The 21534-nt window shown below is 39.9% G+C and overlaps 1 protein-coding gene across 2 annotated transcripts in view; it reads left to right on the top strand.

Moving 5' to 3' along the window:
* Window positions 1–3726: 3726 nt before the first annotated feature.
* capn5b (calpain 5b) overlaps window positions 3727–21534 on the top strand; it is a 41857-nt gene continuing 24049 nt past the window's right edge. For both annotated transcript variants that reach the window (XM_017718915.2, XM_017718916.2), the window contains exons 1-2: window positions 3727–3860; window positions 14214–14392. In XM_017718915.2, coding sequence (XP_017574404.1) covers window positions 14228–14392 — 165 coding nt within the window. In that variant the 5' untranslated portion in view covers window positions 3727–3860; window positions 14214–14227. The remainder of the gene's footprint in view (window positions 3861–14213; window positions 14393–21534) is intronic.

A 21534-nucleotide genomic window follows, 5' to 3' on the forward strand; every position in this document is an offset into this window, starting at 1 on the left:
CCCCAAATATTTCCCTTTTTTCTTTTGACACTCTTTGGTCCTCTGTGTGTTCTGCACACAGTGCTCAATAAGCTACTGAAGCTCAGTGAATCTTCAGATTAAAAGTCAAACTGCACATGAACGTCTGAGACTTATAGGAATATCAGTGTGACTTTTGCTTTGCTATACATTTTAATTACATGCTGAGTCACACCATGAATTACATTTGCGTTCTGTGTTGACACATTCAAGGCTGCACTGACTTTTTCTGTTTGTCAAGTCAAAAAATAACAAGAAAGTGGCAAAATGTAAGGAAGGGTTTGTCCCTTTGCAAATCAGGACCGCATGCACAATAACTTTTCATCAAATTTGTTTAATTATATAAAATTCTTGGACTGTACTTATCAGAATAAATGTGTTATTTCAACAGAATTTCTCTGCTTATTACAGTGAGCTGCATGGGAGATATTGATATAGCAATACCTGCTAATGCCTACATCTGACATGTCGTCACCAACTGTTTCACATGTGCGGCAGGAGGGCGGTGTGATTTAGAAGTCATTACGTCCTGGTCAGCTGTGCTGTTTGTCTGGAACCAAAGGCCCAGAGAGGGCATCTGAAACTGGCCTGAGGGCTGCTGGACACAGACTCTCTGGGTAAATGGTTTTGTTTTCACCTTTACCAAAGACTCTGATTGTGGGTCGTGAGCTGAATCTTGCATTAATGGTCTTGTATATGCTTGTCTTCTGGAGCTCTTGTAGCCTTTCCCAAAGAACTGCACCTCCTGAATTGGCAGGTAATGTTCTCTGGGCTGTGGTGGGTTCACCTAACAATGTTACAGAGAGATCAGTTCTCTCCTATTAAGTACATATAGTTTGACTGCAGAGATGCAAACAATATTAAGATTTAATCGTTACTGTTGTAAGAAAACCTTTTATCACTGAAATGGTAACCTAATAAGAAAAGGGGAAATGTTTTTGACATTTGTTAATTTAAGAAATTACACTTGACAGGTTTGCTTTTCTCAATTTCTATTGGTCTACACGTCATGAAATGTTCACAGAATGTAAAGATTTATTTAGGATTCAAGATTCAAGAGTTTATTGTCATGTTCACAGAGGAGCAGACAGTTGATCTGTACAGTTAATTTCTTACTATGATCTATATATAGACCTATATCTAGTATGAAGTAAAAGAAAGCACAAAAAATAGAAAAGTAAGAAGAAAACTAGAAGAAGAGTACAGAGAAATGGAAGAGAATTAAGGGGAAAATTGAAGAACAGTAGGAAGTTTTTCCTACACCAGTTTACAACAGCTTTTCAAGATGTTGGTAAAACATAAATAGTTACTGGTTTTCTAGTGACAGTAAAGACATCAACATGAATAATCTGATTTCAAATCTGATCAAATGTACTTCCTCTGATGAAGAACACTGCAGACAGAGCTCAATCTGCTCACCAGAATCAGAAGATCAAGAAGCAGATTGAGTAGTTAATAAAACGCAAATATACACAGTGAGACAAGGTGGACATGAGCTCATTCCTCACAGTCATTTGCCTGGACAGCATGTGAGCTGCGCATGAACTTAGTCTGTAAATTCTAACATGGCTTGGCAATACAGCTGGGCTTGATTAGGAAATGGACTGTATTTATAAATGAAATGGTTATGAATACACAACCTGATGGCTGAGACATTGTTTTATGATAGTAGACATAAGTCTTTGGCCTTAAGCTTATGTAAGGCAAATTTTAAGGCAAAAAGTTATTTTTATGTTCATTTTTTATGTTTTTTACCATCATCATTATATATAAATCTCAGAAGACACAAGTAGGTTTACTGAGGGTTTTGGATAGTAAATAAAATTACTATATTTGGGTTGTAGACTTTGTGACTACTACTGTAAAATCAGTAAGTTTCACTAAAGTAAATCATTTCTCATCAAATCACACTGGATGACTTTGTTTACTCAACAAATAAGTTTGAAATTTTGAAAATTGGGTGGAATTCTCCTTTTAGCATCTAACATTGAGTGTCTGTGTTTAATTATTATTATTTTAATTAGTAGTAGTAGTATAATTAGTGTTTTCATATGCACCCTGTGCATCTCACAATGTTTGGGAGATTCCTTCACTGACCACATTTAGTCTTGAGTGTCCAGTTGCACCAGTACTTACTTTTCTACCCCTTGTTCACAATCTTTGATTGATTAAGTTCTGAATCGATCTGGTCAGGGGTTAAGGTCATACCATGTGTCATCTTCTCCCACTGTATATCACTTGACAGGCAGCTCATATGTTACTCATGTAGTTGACATGATCATGTGACTTGAGGTTAACATGGTTCAAACGCTCTTGTTCCAGTCAGCACCACCATATGTCCGCTACTTCTGTCGTCCAGAAACTCTGTCATATCTTTTGAAGAATGATATGTGGGTTTGGTTTAGAGAAGGCTCATGCAGGGGCAACAGTGCTTTATCACGAGCTGTTTCATACCATCTTCCACAGAACAGGCCTGTTGGTGCACTATTATAAATAAAGGTGCAGAAAAGTTCTTTGGAACCTTTTCATGTATAGTTCTTCAAACAACCAAGAGATGTATAACTGTGAAGAATCTGAAAGGGTAAATAGTGTTACACATAACACAGAGGTTCTACGCCATTTTTAAAATTGTAGGTCAAAACCCAAAACCATTTAGGAACCTTTATTTTTAACAGTGTTTTTAAGAGTGGAGGACAGGGATGGGCTGGAACTGTCAGCCTTGTACTGGAGCTGTCCAGAGTGCTGATTGTGCAAGGGTTTGCTTGACCTACATCTGCTGCTGCAGTAACTTCAACATGTTCCACATACACTGTCGCTTTCCTCAAGCAGCAACAAATGAGAAAAGACGAGTCATTCTTGTGATGTGAACTTTTTCGACTTTCAAATAATCTCCACATCATATAATGTTTTACCCCCTTCAGAACCATTTATCCACACCAAGAATGATTTAGGATGCTTTATTTTTAGTGTATCTACTGTACACTGTACTGTACATGTTTCTATGAATTTGTAACAATTATGGAACCCTTTTTGGTATACATTAGGTTATCCATCATAGAATGGAACAATTACTGTTTATTTTCTGAATGTAACATAGTGGAATTTTAAAAAATTCACAAATCGTGTACCGATTTCAGTTCTCTTTATATTTTGTTGTTAAAATGCTTTAAAAATACAATTTCATAGCAGAACTGAAAACGATAGACTACAGTATAACAACATTATAGTCTAAAGATATGTCTGTTCTTTCCCTGGGTGAGAAGGTGGGATTCGGGTCACTCTCTGGCAGGCTGAGTCACGACCTCACGGGCCACACTTTGGACAGCTTTCCGGAGTCTGGAACCTTCTTTTTATGTAGACGTTCTTTAAACTTGAGCTTGACCTTTGACCAAAAGGTTCTTCGCACTCACACGTGTGGTGTAGTAGAGAATCATCCACTGAAAGGTTCTGAGTGGTTCTTGGCCCTTTTTGGCACCTTTATTTTTCTGTGTGTAGATCTTCCCACAGTGAGCACCTGGGCTTACGCGTGTCTCACTGGATTGGTGAAAGCGTATGCGTGTGGGTGGGTATCAGTGCATGTGTGAGCCCATCTGTTCTGCACATGCTCAGATGGAGAGGCTCGTAGGCCCCTCCCTACGCGGGAGTGCTGATCTGCAAGCGGATATAGCAAGCGGTGCGTCGCAGGGAGAGAGAGAGAGAGAGAGAGAGAGAGAGAGAGAGAGAGAGAGAGAGAGAGAGAGAGAGAGAGAGCAGGGAGAGGAGACAGAGGAGGCTCGCGGCTGCAGGATCCCCGGAGGAGGAGCGGAGAGAAGACGCCACCGCGGGTCTGGACCTGAGTTCAGGTACCATCGCAGCCCAGGCTGCTGTGCGCGGGCGCTCGGCGCTCCACTGCTTTTCCACAGCCCGCACTGGAGCGCGCGATCACTACAACCCCGTTCTCGTCTGATTGAGATTCACTGATTTACTGTATTTGCGTCCAGGCGTCGTACGCGCAGTGATGAGGTTCCGTGCTGAACGTGCAGGTGCTGGAGAGGGAGCTTACAAACGCCGCTGAACGACACAGTGCAGATACAGTTGTAAATGCAGTGTACAGTGTCTATAGAGCACGCGATCTTGCAAATAGGCTAGAGTCACGATGCTCGTGGCTATAGGTACCGCTATTTTGAGCCACTGGAAGGCTTGCCACAGTGCAGTGGCCAGTTGCATTAATAAGACGTGTGTCTGACCAACACCCACGCGCCTTGCAATAAGTTTGACCACCGGTGGACCCAGCCCGTGTAGGCTATGTGTGCAAATTCAGGCTAGCTCAAAATGCTACTGGTTTACAATTGACTGATCACTATAGACCTAATGCAGCGTCATATTAACGTTCATACAGTAGAAATAACAGAATAAATAACAGAATACTCAGTAATAATTAGTTATGGTGTCTTCTTCTTGCAAGCCATACTTCACCTTGTTTTCTTCACGGTTTGCTTTGTCCACAGTGATTTTTGTGCTGTGTATCGGAGGTTCAGGGTCTTCCCTGAGGTGTGGAGGCTGAGGAGTGAGGGCAGGACCCAGGCATGCAGGGCAGATGACATATGCATTCATGCAGTGGCTGCAGTGCCAGGGCTGGGATACCCTGAGCTGGAGCGGGTGGGGGAGGGGAGGGGGGGGGAGCAGAGGATGGGATTCTACCAAGCTCTTCACTGCACACTTTCCTTCTCTCAGCCAACCGGCGCTTCTCTTTTGCTCTCTGTCGCTCTTCTCACTCGCTTTCTTGATTTCTCTTGCTCTCATCCCCTTCTTTGCTCCCCACCTCTTTTTCTCTCTCCCTCTTGTGTTCCTTCTGTCTGTCTAGGTCTCTCTCTCTCTCTTGTCTTTTTTTCTCTCTCTTCCTCTTCGCTTTTCCCTTCTCTCCACCTGTCATTCCTTCTCTCTAGGGGTGGGAATCTTTAGGCACCTCATGATTTGATTCGATTACGATTCAGAGGGCTGCAATGCGATTATAAAACGAGTATCGATGCGTCTTTTTTTCTATACAGGATTTCTTTTTTCTTACTGTGTGAGGACGTGGTAGTTTTAAAGCAAAGTATTTGTAATGATCCATAATGCATTTATTTCCAATGTCTTTTATTAATAAATCAAATGGAAGTGATCTAGAAGGCTATATCATTCACTGCTATTGTTTGAGACGCTGCTGCCACTCATCTGTGATAAAATGCATTGTTATGGTGAAATAAGATCCTGTGGTAGTCGATGTCCACGCAGCACGTCCTATACAGCTGTCCTACCCATTTAATTCAGTGATTTTATAACTTCGGTTTTGGTCTCATTGTAGAGAGTCAGGGCTCACTGTGTCAGTAAAATATCTTTGAGACTGGACGCTGAATCTCGGCTCCAAAGCATGCAACATAGCGCAAAAGCCCTGGTTCTTAACGACTGAGAAGACTGCAGGTCACATAGCAACAAAGTCTTGCCTGGCTAGTAGCTACGCAAAGGCAAAGACATTTGGAGAAGAATGGACTTGTTCGCATTTATGAGCAGCGCAGTGGCTTCCTGGTATGTTAAATCTGCAATGAGAGACTGTCAAACACTAAAAAGTTGCGAAGATGAAGTCGCTTCTCTTTCAAATTCCCCCATTCCACCTTAAATGGTGCCACATTTACATTTGGCGCCAGAATTTAAGGTGGAACGTTATCATTTGAACAAGAAATGACTTCAGTCTCGTGAAACAGCCGAACGTTGAGAGACATTTTACAATTAGCTGCTCTACTTCTGAGGAAAACTTTCCCCATGGAAAGGGGAGGAGAGCAGCTATAGCTGAGCTAATGCTTAAAGCAGAGCAAAGTAAGTCCATGTTTTCGTTCATATTTTTTTACCTATGCTAGGACATCAGCACACACTGAGACATACTGGGCATTAAATGTTGTGGTGAATGGACAAAGTGTATCTTCTAAACATTTGGGTTGTGATTCCTGATCTAACCTGGCTTTTGGTCAGATTTCTCGCTCATCCAGTTGTGTTTTTGTTACGTGCCGTTAGGGACTGTCCCGGCGCTGCACTTACCCACTTCCAAGTTACACTCTTTGTGTTCCCGTCAACATTGCGATTTTTGACTTTTATCAATCGATTCAGAATCGTTCACATCCGCATCGCGATCCATCGAAGAATCGAGTTTTTCCCGCACCCTACTTCTTTATGTTTATCTCTCTCACATTCTCTCTCCCACACTCTCTCCTGTATTTCTATCTGTTTCTCCCTTTCTCTGCTTTCTTTCCATCTCTGTCTCTCTATCCTCCATCTCTTTTCTTGCTAACCATCTATCTTTTTACTTCTCTTATTCTGGCTTTGTCTTTGTTCCCTCTCCTTTCTTTACATCTCCTTCTCTCCCCCTCTCTCTCACTGTCCCCTTCCTCTCCCTCTCATTCCCTGCTCTGCTTCATCTTTCTCTCTTTCTCTCTCTCTCCCTTCTCTCTCTATCTCTCTCTCTTTGTGGGCAGTGTGTTGTGCTGCTAACAGCCCCTTTGTCCCACAGGATGCTTATTCTTTAACAGAGAGCTCACAATATCCGCTTGGACTGCACACTTATTTGCCAAGCTGAAACACCATTTAGTCCCTCCTTTTTTAAAGCCAAGACCTTAGACTACATCAATTTGCCAGTCTGCTTGTAACATTTTATGAGGATGTGGTCTATAAGTCTGCCTTGAAAGAGTGTGAGTTGAAGCAGGGGTGAATGTTTCAGAGTCGGCCAAGACGCTGGCATATGTTGCAGCTGCTTTAACCCCTTAAATGGACCAGGGACCACCGGTGGGCTCAAAGTTTATTTCACGTACACAATTTTTTTCACTGATATTCCTTTGACTTTCCCCATTTTTATATATAATACCCTAAGAAAGATCTCCTGAAGAATGAGTTTGGGCCTATTGGCCATTTTGAGTGGAATTTACATGAACAGGAAATTAAATCAACAGTGGCCTCAGACTTTTGCACAGTACTGCACATCACTAGTGTAACTGTAAAGGTATTAAGGTATTTGCAGACCTTGCAGAAGGGCTTACATTTGGACCTGCTGGAAAGGCCTTAGTGTTTAAGAGGTTAAAACATGGCAGGTCAATTTGATGTTTCCACAGTGTGTGTCAGACTATACACTATGTTGCCATCTCTAGTGATATATGTGCTTGTGAGTCGGTGCAAACTGCCTGCTGCTTAAGTACCTGCTGCTTGGCCTTCACTGTTGGTATTAAGGCCTGTCAGTATAATCTCCACCCACGAACTTCAGTGCTCCCTACCTGCCTGCCTGCCACCTGAGAGAGAGAGAGAGAGAGAAAGAGAGAGAGAGCGAGAGAGAGAGAGAGAGAAGGGGAGTATGTAAAAGTGGAGTGGTCTCACTGATGTCACGAGTCAGTCACGAGATGAGGCCAGCACCATCTGCCATTCTGGCTCCCCACTGCACTGCTTTCATTTCCCCAGGTGCTCCAGTCAAGACTGCAATGGAGTCAAAGTCAACCCAGCACTGCTAACACCAAAACCCCCGATAACATATGCTTCATAATCCTCTATCAAAAGATTGAGAATTAGTGAGAATGAATTTCTGATGTTCATCTCTATCTTTTTCAGCAAGATACTACCCTTTAAGTGCAGTTTTAACCACTTAACCCCTTGAAATCCCAGGCTTATTACATACTAAGGCTTATTATTCAGTAACTACATGGACCAGCAAACTGGTTGAGTTATTCTTAGGTTATTGATGTAGCTAATGAAACTTTGGTTCTGGGCCCTTCAAACTGGCTGTTTTTGTGACTGTGCCTTTAAGATTAATATACATAAATGCCATTGATTCGTATTGGCTGCCCTGTATTGTGCCTCATTAAAAAAAAGCAGACCCACTGAAATACTCCTTTACTTAACTTTATTGTGAGTGGGCTGCTTTAGACTGAATAGGTGGATTTATGTAACTGCATTGGTTTTCAGGACATTACAAAAACAATGAATTCAGAATGGACCTTTTCACAGCTCAGTTTGCCTATAAATAAGTCTGGGGTTAATGTTTTAATTATTTTCTTTAAGTGACACCAAAAACCCAAAACTAGCCTTCAACAGTATACAATTGATTATCTAACCCTTTAATACAGTTGCTCTGTGTAACTGAGTTGATTTACACTTGAAGAAATACTGCTGATTGTAATAACTGAATAATAGGCCTGGAGTTTAGGGGGTTTAACATTAGCCGGTTTATGAGTTGAGTAAGCTGTGCAACAGTATAAAGGGAAAGGCTTTAAAATCATCTCACATTACACAAAAAGGCATATTCAGTGCTGTACAGCATGTGGCTCCGAAAATACCTCATGAGGAAGATTTGCGGCTGCGGAATGACATCAGTCAGAGATTTTGTCATTAGTGCAGAAGCAGTGGACGCAGAGCTGAAGTCATAATTAATCAGAGCGGAGGTCTGGGAGTGGAGATGAATAATTCACTGCAGCTCCAGCACTTTCTCACAAAGCCCTGAAAGAGCTGTGATTGACAGACTGCCCATGCATTTCACACACCTCAGACACAGCGAGGGAAGCACAGGGGAATCAGCTCCCCAAAATATCTGGAATTCATTAGGCTTTTGTGTAAGGCACAGGCCTGCTATCTGAAATGGCACTGAACACTGTCACAATACCAGAACTTTGATTTGATACTGGTACCAAGTGATACTATGGCATGAAATTTAAAAGAATTGCCTGAACATCTAATGAATATTGAACTGAACACAAAAACACAGGAACATTCAAATGGTCACAGTTTAATTAAAAACCCAGTATTTTGCCATTTTCAGCTTATGATGTGTGTGGATTTATTTATGCAAAATACTCATAATTAATTTTACATGACCATTTTCAACTTCTCTTTACTGGAATAAAAGACTGATATTGTTACTTTGTCTTTAAGAGTGTAATTGATCTCCGTTCTTACAGCTGTTGTGCAATGTGCCTCATTCAAAAGACCAAACAAACATGGCTGTGAGCTGAATAGGGGGATATATGTAAATGTGCTGGCTTTCCTGGCATCACAAAGCCTTGATTTGGAACACTATTCAGATGGGTTAAGTTTTACATGGGGAGGTAATATAGTGTAATCTTTACTTGTGTTTTTCAGTGATTTTAGTCCTGTCCCAATCTGCCATGTCTTATTTTTATGGACTGCGTGCTCAATCATCAGTAAAGATCGCAGTGGCTTTGGCCTACACTGGTGCTTTGAATTGACATGATTAAAATGTATCAAGTGGTGGCACATGTATAAAGTGTGTTACATGACTACAGTAATTTAAGGAAAGCAAGTGTGTTAGTGTAATATATTTTCTTTGAACTTGAACCATTTTTTCAATGTACTATAAAACTAACCATATAAATAACACTAGGTTGTGTTAATCCTAATCTAAAAAGGTTTGATTTTATATTACAGTGTTGACTGCTGGATGTAAGTTTCCAAGTTGACACATTTCATTCACAACAGCTAGTTAGATGGTTAAGGTGCAAGAAATCATGATACAGTTAAATGGTTGGACGTTTGGATTACATGTGAGCAGCCAAATATACTGAGTGTGAAACTTATTTGGAGTGTGTGTGCTGTTTAATTTATTGTTGATTATGTATTGTGCTAGTTTTGTAAAGCATCTGATGGTAAAGCATCCTTTAACATGTCACTATACAAATAAAGATGATGATGATGGAGTTATGGCAATGATTAAATTGAGTAGCCCCTCCCGTCTATGTCATTTATACAGAAATGTCATATCCTGTGTGAATCCATCATAAACATTACACACAATGAGTGATCAAATTTCAAGACTAATTTGAATAGTGCTTTTTTCCCATAAATGAACTGTATGGACTGAGGGGTGAATGGTATGATTTAAAACTACAAATTTCTACATTTAAATTGAACAAAAAGGCACAGAAGCTTTGTTTTCTGTGTATATAGGCCCTTTAACGTCTCTGATTTTCTAATTTAGTGTCTCTTTTTTTATCAATTCAAAAGTCTTCACTGCATTATTGCAAGTATTTTTAGGCAGAACTAAAAAAGGTAACTAATTTAAACATGACTTCTTTCAACATGTTTTGAAGGGATTAGCAGTGAGACGCAGTGAAGGCTAAAGTTCCTCGCTCTCGTTCTGTGTTTAAAACAAATACAGAATGGGTTATACCTTCTGCTGATTGTTTCTAGGAGTATAAAGTCACATTACTGAATAAAACTCAGTTTTACATATGCTAAGGATATATTTCTGTCCGTTTATTCATATTAGCATGCACTGTTTATTTTGCCTATAGGCAGAAAACAACACCAACATAGTGGTAGCCAACTCATAGATTTGTCTTGAAAGTTCAGAGCATTCAGTTGCTGGCCATGTTGTCCTATTAGAAAACATTGTGCTTTTAATACAAGACCAATGCACTAAATACAGTACAGTACAATACAATAAGTGAATTTGCCTGCAGGGAATTGGTTTAGTGTAGTATAGACTCAGAGGAATTGAAGCAGTATATGATGTCATGTTCCTGCCTGACCTGCATTTTTAAAGCAGAGCACACATGGCACAGAGACAATATTGCATTGGTGTAATAGTGAAGGATCTGTTGAGCAGGTGCTGTTCCCTCTGCATGCCCTGCCTCTGCCCTGTTGCCCGCCGGCAAGATTGTGCGCTCCTAAGACTAACAAGATTAGAGGGCCGTCTTGCTTTATCCCGCCAACATATCTCCCTGGCAACTGGAATTCGTTGCTAGCCACTTATGGCAATGGAAAAAGTCCCCTCTTGTCTCTTCCTCTCTGAAGGTAATGATCAGATCGATGTGTGCAGGGACCGAAAACCACCCCAGTGAAAATTTATAGCATTGCAGGAAGCCAGTGTAGCCAGGCTGACAGAGGAAGCAGGTCAGGGATGTGTGAGGGACCCCATTTGCATGTGTGAGTGTGAACACTTTTTAAATGATTACTTTTTTGTTTGCTTGCAAGCCAAAATTCCTCTTTTCTGATTTAAAAGAATGCTCTAGCATTTTTCAGCCTAATCTCTATCTGCTGCATCTGTACCATGCTTTGGGTAACCACAAACAGTAATTCTGATGTTTCCTTGTACATAGAAAAAGGACAGATAACCCACTCGCTTAAAAACTTACCCCAAAGCCATAATAAGAAAAAAAAAGTAATCTATGCTAAATAATAATTGGTAAATATTTTTATGTATTTTAAATATTGCCTAGAAATATTCTAAACACTCAATAACAATGGAAAGGTTTATCAATATGCTTGATTATGAAGTTGCAAATGCACCCTTGCATCTGGGTTTCCAAACCCTGTCATTTTCCTTACAGTCCTGTTGCACACCTTGCATAACATGCATTTTCAGTGATCGGATCACGTTCAGATTTCATTTGACTGCATGAAAAGCTAAGTGTAAACACCATAGTCAAACTCAATTTGGAGGTGGTCAGAGGCAGATCTTGACCACAGTGTAAACAGAATGCATTTTTGTTATTGTTGTCATTAACAGTTACATGAGTGTAAATGTTTCCACCAAATGCTGACTAGCAAGTGTGAGAATGAACAAGAAAACAGACAATGGAGGAAAAAGATTGAATTTAGGCCCAAACCCAGAGACTTCATGCACACTAGGCCAGTGAAATAGATGCTTGTCCAGGCTAAGTGAAGCTTATAGTAACATGGGAAAAGAGAAAACAAGGTAAAACAGAAATGCATGTGTTGACATGCTTTTTACACAGAATGTGTACAATCATATCTCATCTGGACACTGTGAGGAATCATTTTATTAAAAAAGTGTAAACAGAATCTTTCCAAAGCTTGGGCAGATACGAACCGGGCACAAAACACATTAATGCAAGGTGTAAACAGGCTCAACGTCTTTCTCTGCCTGCATGCTGGGCTTTTGGCAGATGGAGAACACAGACTGAGACAACAAGGAGATAAGAACAATAAAAAATAAGTTTATACTGTAACATTAACAGTCAGAATTTAATCTAACAAGACTATCATCACCCAATAAATGTTAAACCCTAAAACTAAACAACCTTGCAGTACAGTGGAGCTGATAATGCTTGTGCTAAGCTCAACACAACGTAGAACAGGCTTGATTCTGGGGTGTGTTTCACAAATCACGATTTCTCAGTTTAGCCAGATTTCTTAAGCCCAAAGTCAGGCATGTTAAGTAGTAAAAGAGCTGAGGGACATTGCTATTGGACATCCTTGGGCTTAAGTTATCTGGCTCAACTGAGGAAACCTGCTTTGTAAAATAACCCCCAGTCTCTCGACTTCACTAGCTTTACATGTGCAGATATGGAACTTGTTTTGCGGTGTGAAGTTGTTTAGGTTTGCATGCTAATGTTGCAGCCAAGAGTTCTCGCTTTTTGCCCAGGGTTTAGACATTTATAAGTAACTCTAATATTTTCTTTTTAACATTGATTTAACATCATGATTTAACATCATGGTATGTGAAGTTTCAGCGTACTAAGCTAGCTACTACTGTTTGGGACTAGGACTAGGACCTCTGCTCATCATATTTGACAGTTATTGATATGGAATGTACATTTGACACCAGTGCAGTATTAAATACTGCCATAATTCAATGATCATAATATCATTAATCCTAATACACCATTTGTTTTTAGTTGCTTAGTTGCTTCTGGCTGTCAACCTTAAGACCCAATCCCATTTCTAATTTTTACCCCCACTCCTTGTTTTCGAGTGTCACGTTGCCCCTTGGAACTGAGTTACAAGGGGTAGTGGTTGAAATCTTTCCCTACAAAATGGGGCAACCGTTAAATATAAGGATGTTACTTCATTAACACTCTAGTAGCAGTGCTCTGTAGGCAACCGTGCCAGTCTGCAATGATAGCAGTGGAGGGTAAAGTTCAGCAACCTCACTGCTGGGCTTTAATTAACCTTTGGGCATCATAGGCCTTCAAATGGAGGATGCGACAATTATTTATTATAGCCCATCCCTAATTCTTTGGTGATATGAGGTTTTGGTGATATTTAGCTAGTTAGCTAAAGCATAGCAATGTTTGGAGTGTGCCACTGAAAAACCTCTGAATGGGCCTTGTAGCCCTAACACTTCGCCCTACCCCTCTATCTCAAAAAACATCAGGACCCCCTACCTCTGAGTCTGAATGTGTGAAACAGTGGGGATAGGACTAAGTGGTAGGGGCAAGGGGTGAAATTGGTTTGGGCCTAAATGTGTTCTGAGTAAAATTTAAGCACTTATTGTCCATGGTGAACAACATAATCCACAAATGCAGCAGGTAGAGATTAGGTTGTAAAATACTTTCCTTGAATATTTGATTTTAGCGTTGGAGCTGGTTTGCTAGTTTGCTTTGTGTGTGTATGTGCATTTCAGATCCTGTTTACAGTTAATATTTCAGTCAGAGTTGCATGGCGGAAACGGGCACAGGCATGTTTGGCATCCTGTCCATATAGATGGCAGGTGTGTGAGTAGGGCGGGAGAGTGTAATAGGGTTGTGATTGAAATCGAACATGAGCAATTTGTCACCGGAGGGGACAGGCCACGAAGAGGTGATAACTCACCCTTTGGTCAATTAAATGCCAAAGTAGACACTGAATCCGTCATGGTCAGTTTTAATCTCCATAAGCACGAATATGCATTGCCTAATTAAAAACATAGCACTGCTAACATATGTGAGGGTGTCTTATTTAGTATAGAGAATGTATTTACAATGTGTAGAAATCTTGCAGCACAAAATCTAACATATTGTTCCATTTGTGACAGAAACTCATATTTCAGAAATATGGGGATTAATAAAAATTTGCAGGAGAAGGAAAAACATGTTCTGGACTTTAATACGAGTATATATACTGATTTTATTCCAAAGCATTTCTGTTAGTCTATTGATCATGATATGTTCATACGAGGAAAGGGGAAGCTGCTGTTTTCAAATGCTGTTAGAAAGCAGAAAGAGTTACAAGATTTTGATACATCTGTGTGGATGTATAGATCTATCAGCATAAAAGTCTCATAAATGTACATGTTTTAAAAAGTATTTTGGACATGTATGCAGTAGCTAATGGCGATGGCATGATGTCATATTCTTCCATGGCTTGAAGACATTCGACATTTATGTTCTCTTGAGTTAATGCTGTAGGGTCATTGTAAAATCCGGTTTTTCTTAATTGTTAATTTCTTAATTCCCCTTTCGTAGCTGCAGCTTGAAGGATGTTCTCCTCTGTGAAGGCCTTTGAGGGGCAGCAGTACTCCACCCTGAAGAAGCAGTGTTTGCAGAGTGGGACCCTGTTTGAAGACCCTCTGTTCCCCGCTGTGGACGACTCGCTCTTCTACCAGGGCAACCGCATCGGCCGTGTGCACTGGAAAAGACCCAGAGTGAGTCACTCCCAAGAGCTTCTATCAGCCATAGACACTGCTGCTCAGAAGTCTGTGATAACTTGTCATATTAATAATTTATGTTAATTTATATCAAAAAATAGCATAGCCAACAAAAATTATTATTCCTTTTCAAGAATTTTAGTGTCATTCACAGCTCTGTCTATCATTCTAAAATTAGCCTGCTACAAATGAAAAGATCTGAAAGTTGTACAGGAACACAATATTTGAACCACTATGTACATTTACCTGCAGCCAAATTGGTGTTATGGTTGAAAACAATGATTGTTTTTAATGGCGATTTTTAATAGTGATAGCATTATTTTAATGATAGTGTACAATAATTAACAAACTTATTGAAGCCAACAAAAGCAATAATTGTCTTCCTTTCCCTGACCGCTTGTCTCCTTGACTTCAGAGCCTGAGGTGTAGGTTAAATCATCTCATGTAGCATACACAGTAGGTTGGCCATGAGCAATTTATTGTCCTCTCATGGTGTCCTATAATTCAGTAAGATGTGCAAGAACAGAGGGCTGTTGAAGAATTTTATTTAAATGAACAAAGCTGAGCAAAACACATTGTTTTCTGATACAAGATGTATCAAATTTTATTTGTATTCATTTTAATTTATTCATACATGGTGTAGATACTGGTTGGATTTGCTTTGATTTTGGATTTCTGCTTAATTTTAATGAATAGTCAGTACTGGGCAGTTTGGGCTCTTACTGTGGTGATGCTGCATAGTGCATTTGGAGAAAGAGGCTTTATTTTGAGAATGTGAAAACCACTGTGAGACTCCAGCCAAGGCAAAAAGGTGAGTCTAACAGTTAAATATAAATATTGAGACTTGACAGATATGGCCAACTGTTAATTAATTATTTTGCTTACAGGAAGAATTGTTTATTCATTATTTGTAATACTAAGTTCAATTATGTCTTGAGCCTTGGTTTATTGTAATATTGTTTTTATGTTACTGTCCATGCATAACAATACTCCTTAACTGTTGTAAATCACTGTGATACATGGCCTCTTATTTTTGGTTGAACATGGTTGTACATGGTTTATGGATACATGAGTTCTGCTCTGATCAAGGAACTAGAATATCTTATTTGCTACATAGGCAAGTTTGTTTGATAGTGTAGCTGTCATTCTTTGGTGAATGAAATTATTTCCTTCCTTTTTAAGCAGTGTATATTGGTCAGGAATGATATGTTATTGATCCTTTTGAGATACGATGAGCCGCAGGCATAGCAGCAAGTCTAAATGATGGTAGGGCAGCATAGTAGAAAACGCATATAGAGACATTTAAAGCCCTGCAGTAAAAAAGAGAGAGACTGTAAATGCAAAACATTCTCCCCTGCCTACAATGCCCAGGGGCAGGCTGAGTGTCAGGCCTGTCCAAGTCAATCATCCCTCACTCTCACTGCCTCTCTAGCACTTCAGTCCTGGAGTGCTGCCCACCCCTGGAATCTCTCTCACGCACACATGCACACACGCACACACATTCGCTTGCGGGGACCCCGTGGAGTGTTCTGGTCCAGAGCCCCTAAACTGCTCCTTCTGCAGCCCCATTATTATTTATTACCTCTAAAATAGAGCCAGACAGCAAGGCTGAATCTGCAGTATGACAAACCAAGTACAAGTCCTGCAGCTGCTACAAAGCACCAAGAAGAACTGCTAAAAGGCAAGATTCATTATGTCCAAAAGTATTCAGACATCCTTTTTAATTAGTCAATTCTGCCACTTTAAGATGCACCAGTTGCTGACATGCCAATTTCATTCTGTAAGTCCCGATTAATTGTGCAAACCACCATGTCCTATTTTGCCTAATGTCACCACGCCCAAGGCCAAGCGTCAGCTAGAGGAGTGTAAAGCCCCACAGCACTGGGCTGTGGAGCAGTGGTACTGCATTCTCTGGAATACCTTTGGGATGGAGTGGCATTTCTGATCAAGGACTGATCTTCACTCATCTCACTGATGTGCTTATGGCAAGAAATCAAACATCTATCAGAGACTGTTAAACAGAGATAAACTTAAGCAGAGATAAACTCCATACAGATAGTCCTGATTTCAGAAGAAATGTTGGATGAGCAGGGGTTAACAAACATTTGGACATATAATGCATGTTGGCCTGTCGCAATCATCATCGCATCAATAGGCAAGTACAAGCCTAAAGTGGCCAAATAGGCTGATTTAGCTATCTTACATCCTACCTGTCAATGCTTGATAGCTCCCAAATGATGATGCAGCTCAAGCATAAATAAAGAATCATTACTCGCAGAGCCCTCTAAAGTTATATATGTTATAATATGACATCAGAAATTAGAACTTTCATTGTTTTTATGCGACTCATGATGTCTCAGTGAATGTATGTTCTGTTTTCTTTTCTTTAAATGGATTTGTCTCCATTCAACTGATGAAAATGCTTCCATTTCACATTCATTTTTACATAAATATATGATTGTAAAAGGTAGCAACTGTGGGAAATAATTACAATCAGGTGGTTATGTAATAACAGTAACCTCACTAATGAATGAAATCAAATCCTCACAGCCATCTTCCAACATATAGAGTAAAGCCTAGTTAGTATTTTTAGTTTCAGAGGTGTTGGATGAGCAGATGTCTACAAACGTTTGGACGTATAGTGTGCATTTAGTGTTGTTCTCTTAGAAATAAAGTACTAAAGTTCTTTGGAGGGATGCCATAGATCAAACACTTTTGGTTTCCTAAAGAACTTATCAGTGGATCTTTCTTTAAGAAAGCTGAAACTGCTCAGTGGCAAGGTTCTGTGTATTGCTCCATAGAATACTTTTTGGCACTTTTATTTTTAAGAATGTAGCAGAAGAAAGGTTAGGTTGTGTTTGTAAAGTAGTGGAAATGAAGCTTGTATGGGCTGAATGCATAATCATTGCCTTTTAATCTCTAAATGATTATGCAGAGTTTATTACGATGGGGTGTTTTATGAGGAGTAGGGCTGAGAGGTTTGATGAGGTTGGTGCCCTTTCGGGTGTAGTCCATTTCTGCCTTCTCTATTAATCTCTCTTGTTTCTGTCTTATTATTGCTTTTTAACCCCCCCCCCCTTCTGTCTCTCTCTCTGTCTCTCTCTCTCTCTTTCTCTCTCTTTCTCTCACTCTCTCTCTCTTTGTCTCTCTGTCTTTATTTTCCCACTTTCTCTCATTTTCCTCTGTTTTTCTCTTTGTCTGCTCACATTCTCTTTTTTCTCTCTTTTTGTTTTCCTCTTTTTCTCCCTGTTTCTGTTTTTTTTCTCTTTTTCATTTTTCTTTTTCTCCCTTGCTCTCTGTCTGTATCTGTCTGTACCTCTTACTGTCTCCCTCTCATTCTGTTTGTCTCTTCCTCCCTCTCTCTGTTTCTCTTTCCCGCTCTTTCCCTCTTTGTTGTTTCTCCATCTCTCTCACCTCTCACTTTTTTCTCTTCCTCTCTTTTATTCACTGTTTCTCTCTCTCTCTCTCTCTCTCTCTCTCTCTCTCTCTCTCTCTCTCTCTCTCTCTCTCTCTCTCTCTCTCTCTCTCTCTCTCTGTCTGTGTGTGTGTGTCTGCTGCTGCTGTTTTGAATCAGTGAAGACATTTATATGTTGTCTCTTGCCTCTGAGGTATTAAAATGAAATGGCTCTGCCGACACATCCTCGCTCGGCACTTGATATAAAGAGTATCCACAAATCATGCTTAGCACTATTAGGACTCTTCGCCAAACTCGTCTCACCCCCACTCATTTGTCTCTGTCACCCTCTGTCTTCAGCAAACCCCCCACACCCCCACCCCCACCCCTGAACTGTCATCTGTCTTTCACTTGTCGTTCCGCTGCTCCTGCTGCTCCTGTCCCTCCATCTTTCTGTCTATGTCTGGCTCCTGTGGCTCTTAACTGTTGCCTGTTTCTTCATCGTTGCTCTTCACCCTCCTCTATTCAGTCTGAGCAGAAGATGAAAGAGACTGAGAGCATATGACATGAGGGCCATTCCTCCTGCAGCTCTGTGGCCCTGTGGCCTCTGAAGTCAGCTCTAAATGGTTCTTTGATTGGCCAGGCAGTCTGTCTTGAGTCTCAGAAATGGCCTAGCAACAGCTCTAGAAATCCATCAGTTCATCTGCTAATAGAAATCAGAAAAGCTTCTGAAGTGAAGTGGTTTCGCTTGATGGTATGTGTGTGCATGTGTATCTCATTTGAAAGTTGGTGCAAAGTGATGTGGTCAGATGAGCTATAATTGACCATATTCTTAAAGATGGATGCTAAATTTGTGATGTCCTCTGATGATGTTTTTAGAATCTAGGATTTAGGATTTTGAAAGTTATGTAGTATTATTTTTTACTCTGTTGCCCGTCTGTACGTTTAGAGTATACATATAACACATATGGGGCGTATTACTGCTGTCAGAAGAAAACCTTGTATCTCTATTTTTGTCATAATTTGAAAGTGTTGCTCTTCACATTTTGTGTAAATTTCATGATGAATGGACCAAAAGAAACAGGCCAAAATTACTTGGAAAAAAATTTTGGTTCCATTGACTTACATTAAGAGTAAAGGTGGTTTTTTCCTTCTCCCATAAAGTTATCATTTTGGAGATACAAGGTTTTTGTCCGACACCAGCGATATCAAATGAGTGCATTTCTGCACTTTGCAATCCACAATTACTGTTTATTTGCTGAAATAATTTGGGTAAAGTAAAAAATTGGGCAGGTACAAAAGTTATGGCATATTTAATGGCATATGTTTACATTTTTTCCAATATGTTAAATTCAGCAAATAAATAGAAACTGTACATTTAAATCCTCTGAAATTTTTCATATTTAAATGTGTTCACTGTAGAGTATTGGTTAAATTATTTTCACATAGAAAATCAATAAAGTATGTCATTTGTCCAGGAGTGTTCAAACTTTTGCATACAACCAAGCAGGTACATATATACGTTTGCAGCACCTACTAAAGACTATAGCTGATTGTAACGCCTGGGAGTGAGGAGGCGGACACGTGCTGAGATAAGCGACTTTTATTGAGGGCAAATTGGTCCTGACAGTCCAAGTTCATATAGCCAATACGAACAGGTCATGAGACAGACATGACTAACAGAACACAGGCTAAACACAGAGAACAAATAGCAAAAGTACAACTCAAGCATACATCAAACAAAGACCAACACAGACCAGGGCAAACACGGGGCTTATATACACAAGGGCTAACAAGGGATAACAGGACACAGGTTGAAACACAGGTGGCAACAATCAGGGTGGAGTCAGAAAACAAGGGGGCAAACACAAAGCACATGGACAGGACTGAAAGGTAAACAAAAGCACATGAGGAGACTGGGAGGGGCCAATCGTGACACTGATCCAATCCTTAAGAGAAATTCATGATAGTTTAATATGTACAGTTTAAGCTTAAGAGAAATTCATGATAGTGAAACTGCATAGAACAAAATAGCTGTAAACCGTTGTGAAAACTGTGCTGTTTTCTGTTTATGCATATTTGAATAGCTGGTTCCTGTGTTTGGTCGTAGGCAGGCCAAAACACCAAATACACTGGTATATCAAGAGGCTTAACTATGTGTTTTGTGCTTTTTTGTTTTTTAAATTAGAATTTTCTTTCCACTTGATGATGACACTGTCATTTAAATGACTCAGAGCACATTCTCAATACACAAAAGTGCATTTTTAGTTGATTTCTCCATATCGGCTATGTGATCTGCTCATATTACAAGAGTGGGCAGTAGTAGATATCACTTTGTCCACTTTATCTTTTGATTTTTTTCATGGTTTAAAAACACGTTGTTAGTAAATTAAGGAAACTAATCAAAGGATTCTGAAGTTAACATTGAATCACTTTATTAGCTGATGGAGTTTTGATTCCCTCTCATATGGCGATATTTACCTTTTTTCTGGTCACTGTAGTTGATCCCTAATGCTATCCCCTTTTTACCTGCAGCTGAACTATGATGCTGTTTGTTAGTGCTTAGACACACAGTGTGCAATCTGGCTGCAAGATAAATCTTAACTAACTTATCTAAATTTAATCTCAGTAGAATTACAAAAGTGTATGCTAACAAGAACAAAATAAATTGTTAATATATTTGCCCACAATTCCATGTCTCTCCACCAAAATGACATTTTTTTGCATTGGATTTGGACAAAAGTTCAAAAATATTTAACCCATTTGGGATATGTGTATAACCTCATGTGCTGATGGTGTTAAAAAGCAAACACAAACCTGGTGTGTGACTATGTGCTGGTTGTAATGATGCATTTACTGCATTTTTTTACTACCTGCCTCTCTGGGTTTCTGAAGGAGAGCGCTCATAACCACCCTCACCCACACACATACACACCCACACATGTGAATCTTTAAAACTGCCCAGCCCCAGGGGAAGGTTGTCCATTGAATGCCATTTTAGGCTGTGATTAAAAATGTGTGTTCGCAGAGGTGGCTGTTCCGCTGAGCTAGTAGGCCTAAATGACTGACCTTGAGTTGACTCAACACCTCCCCAAAGCACCACCCCCCGCCCCTTATCTCACATACATCCTTTCACACACACACACACACACACACACACACACACACACACACACACACACACACACACACACACACACACATACATGCACACATACCCAACCACGGCCTGCTTTATATTTCTATATATAAACCCCCTACCAAACCACTCCAAATACTTGTGTAAAGTTAAATGCAGATCTAAAGCCTCAGTTCTAGTACACAATGAATGTATAAATATGAACTACCTGCATTGCGTTCCTTTTAACTAGTGGTCAGAATAACTGAGAATGATGCTAGGAGTGTCGTTGTACTGGGAGTGGTGGGCTGCATTTAAGGATGTGGCAGAGAAGCAATTACTGCATTGCTGTTTCTTCTTTTTTCTCTTTCCCTCAGTCTCTCTCTCAGTCTGTCTCATTCATTCTTATTATCTTCTCAATTGGTATCCGAAATACAAGTGCACTATTGATCACTAATTCAATGTGAAAGCACTTGAAGTGCTCTGATTTGTTTTTATTACATTGCGGCTGACTTGATCAGATGTGAGAAAGTCCAAAGAATTGACAGAGCTTAAAAAATGCTCAAGTTCGTCTCTATTAGTTGTGTAATTATATACATATTTTTAGTTTGATATGATTTTAGATTT

This window comes from Pygocentrus nattereri, chromosome 16 (assembly GCF_015220715.1).
Source record: "Pygocentrus nattereri isolate fPygNat1 chromosome 16, fPygNat1.pri, whole genome shotgun sequence".
Classification (NCBI taxonomy): domain Eukaryota; kingdom Metazoa; phylum Chordata; class Actinopteri; order Characiformes; family Serrasalmidae; genus Pygocentrus; species Pygocentrus nattereri.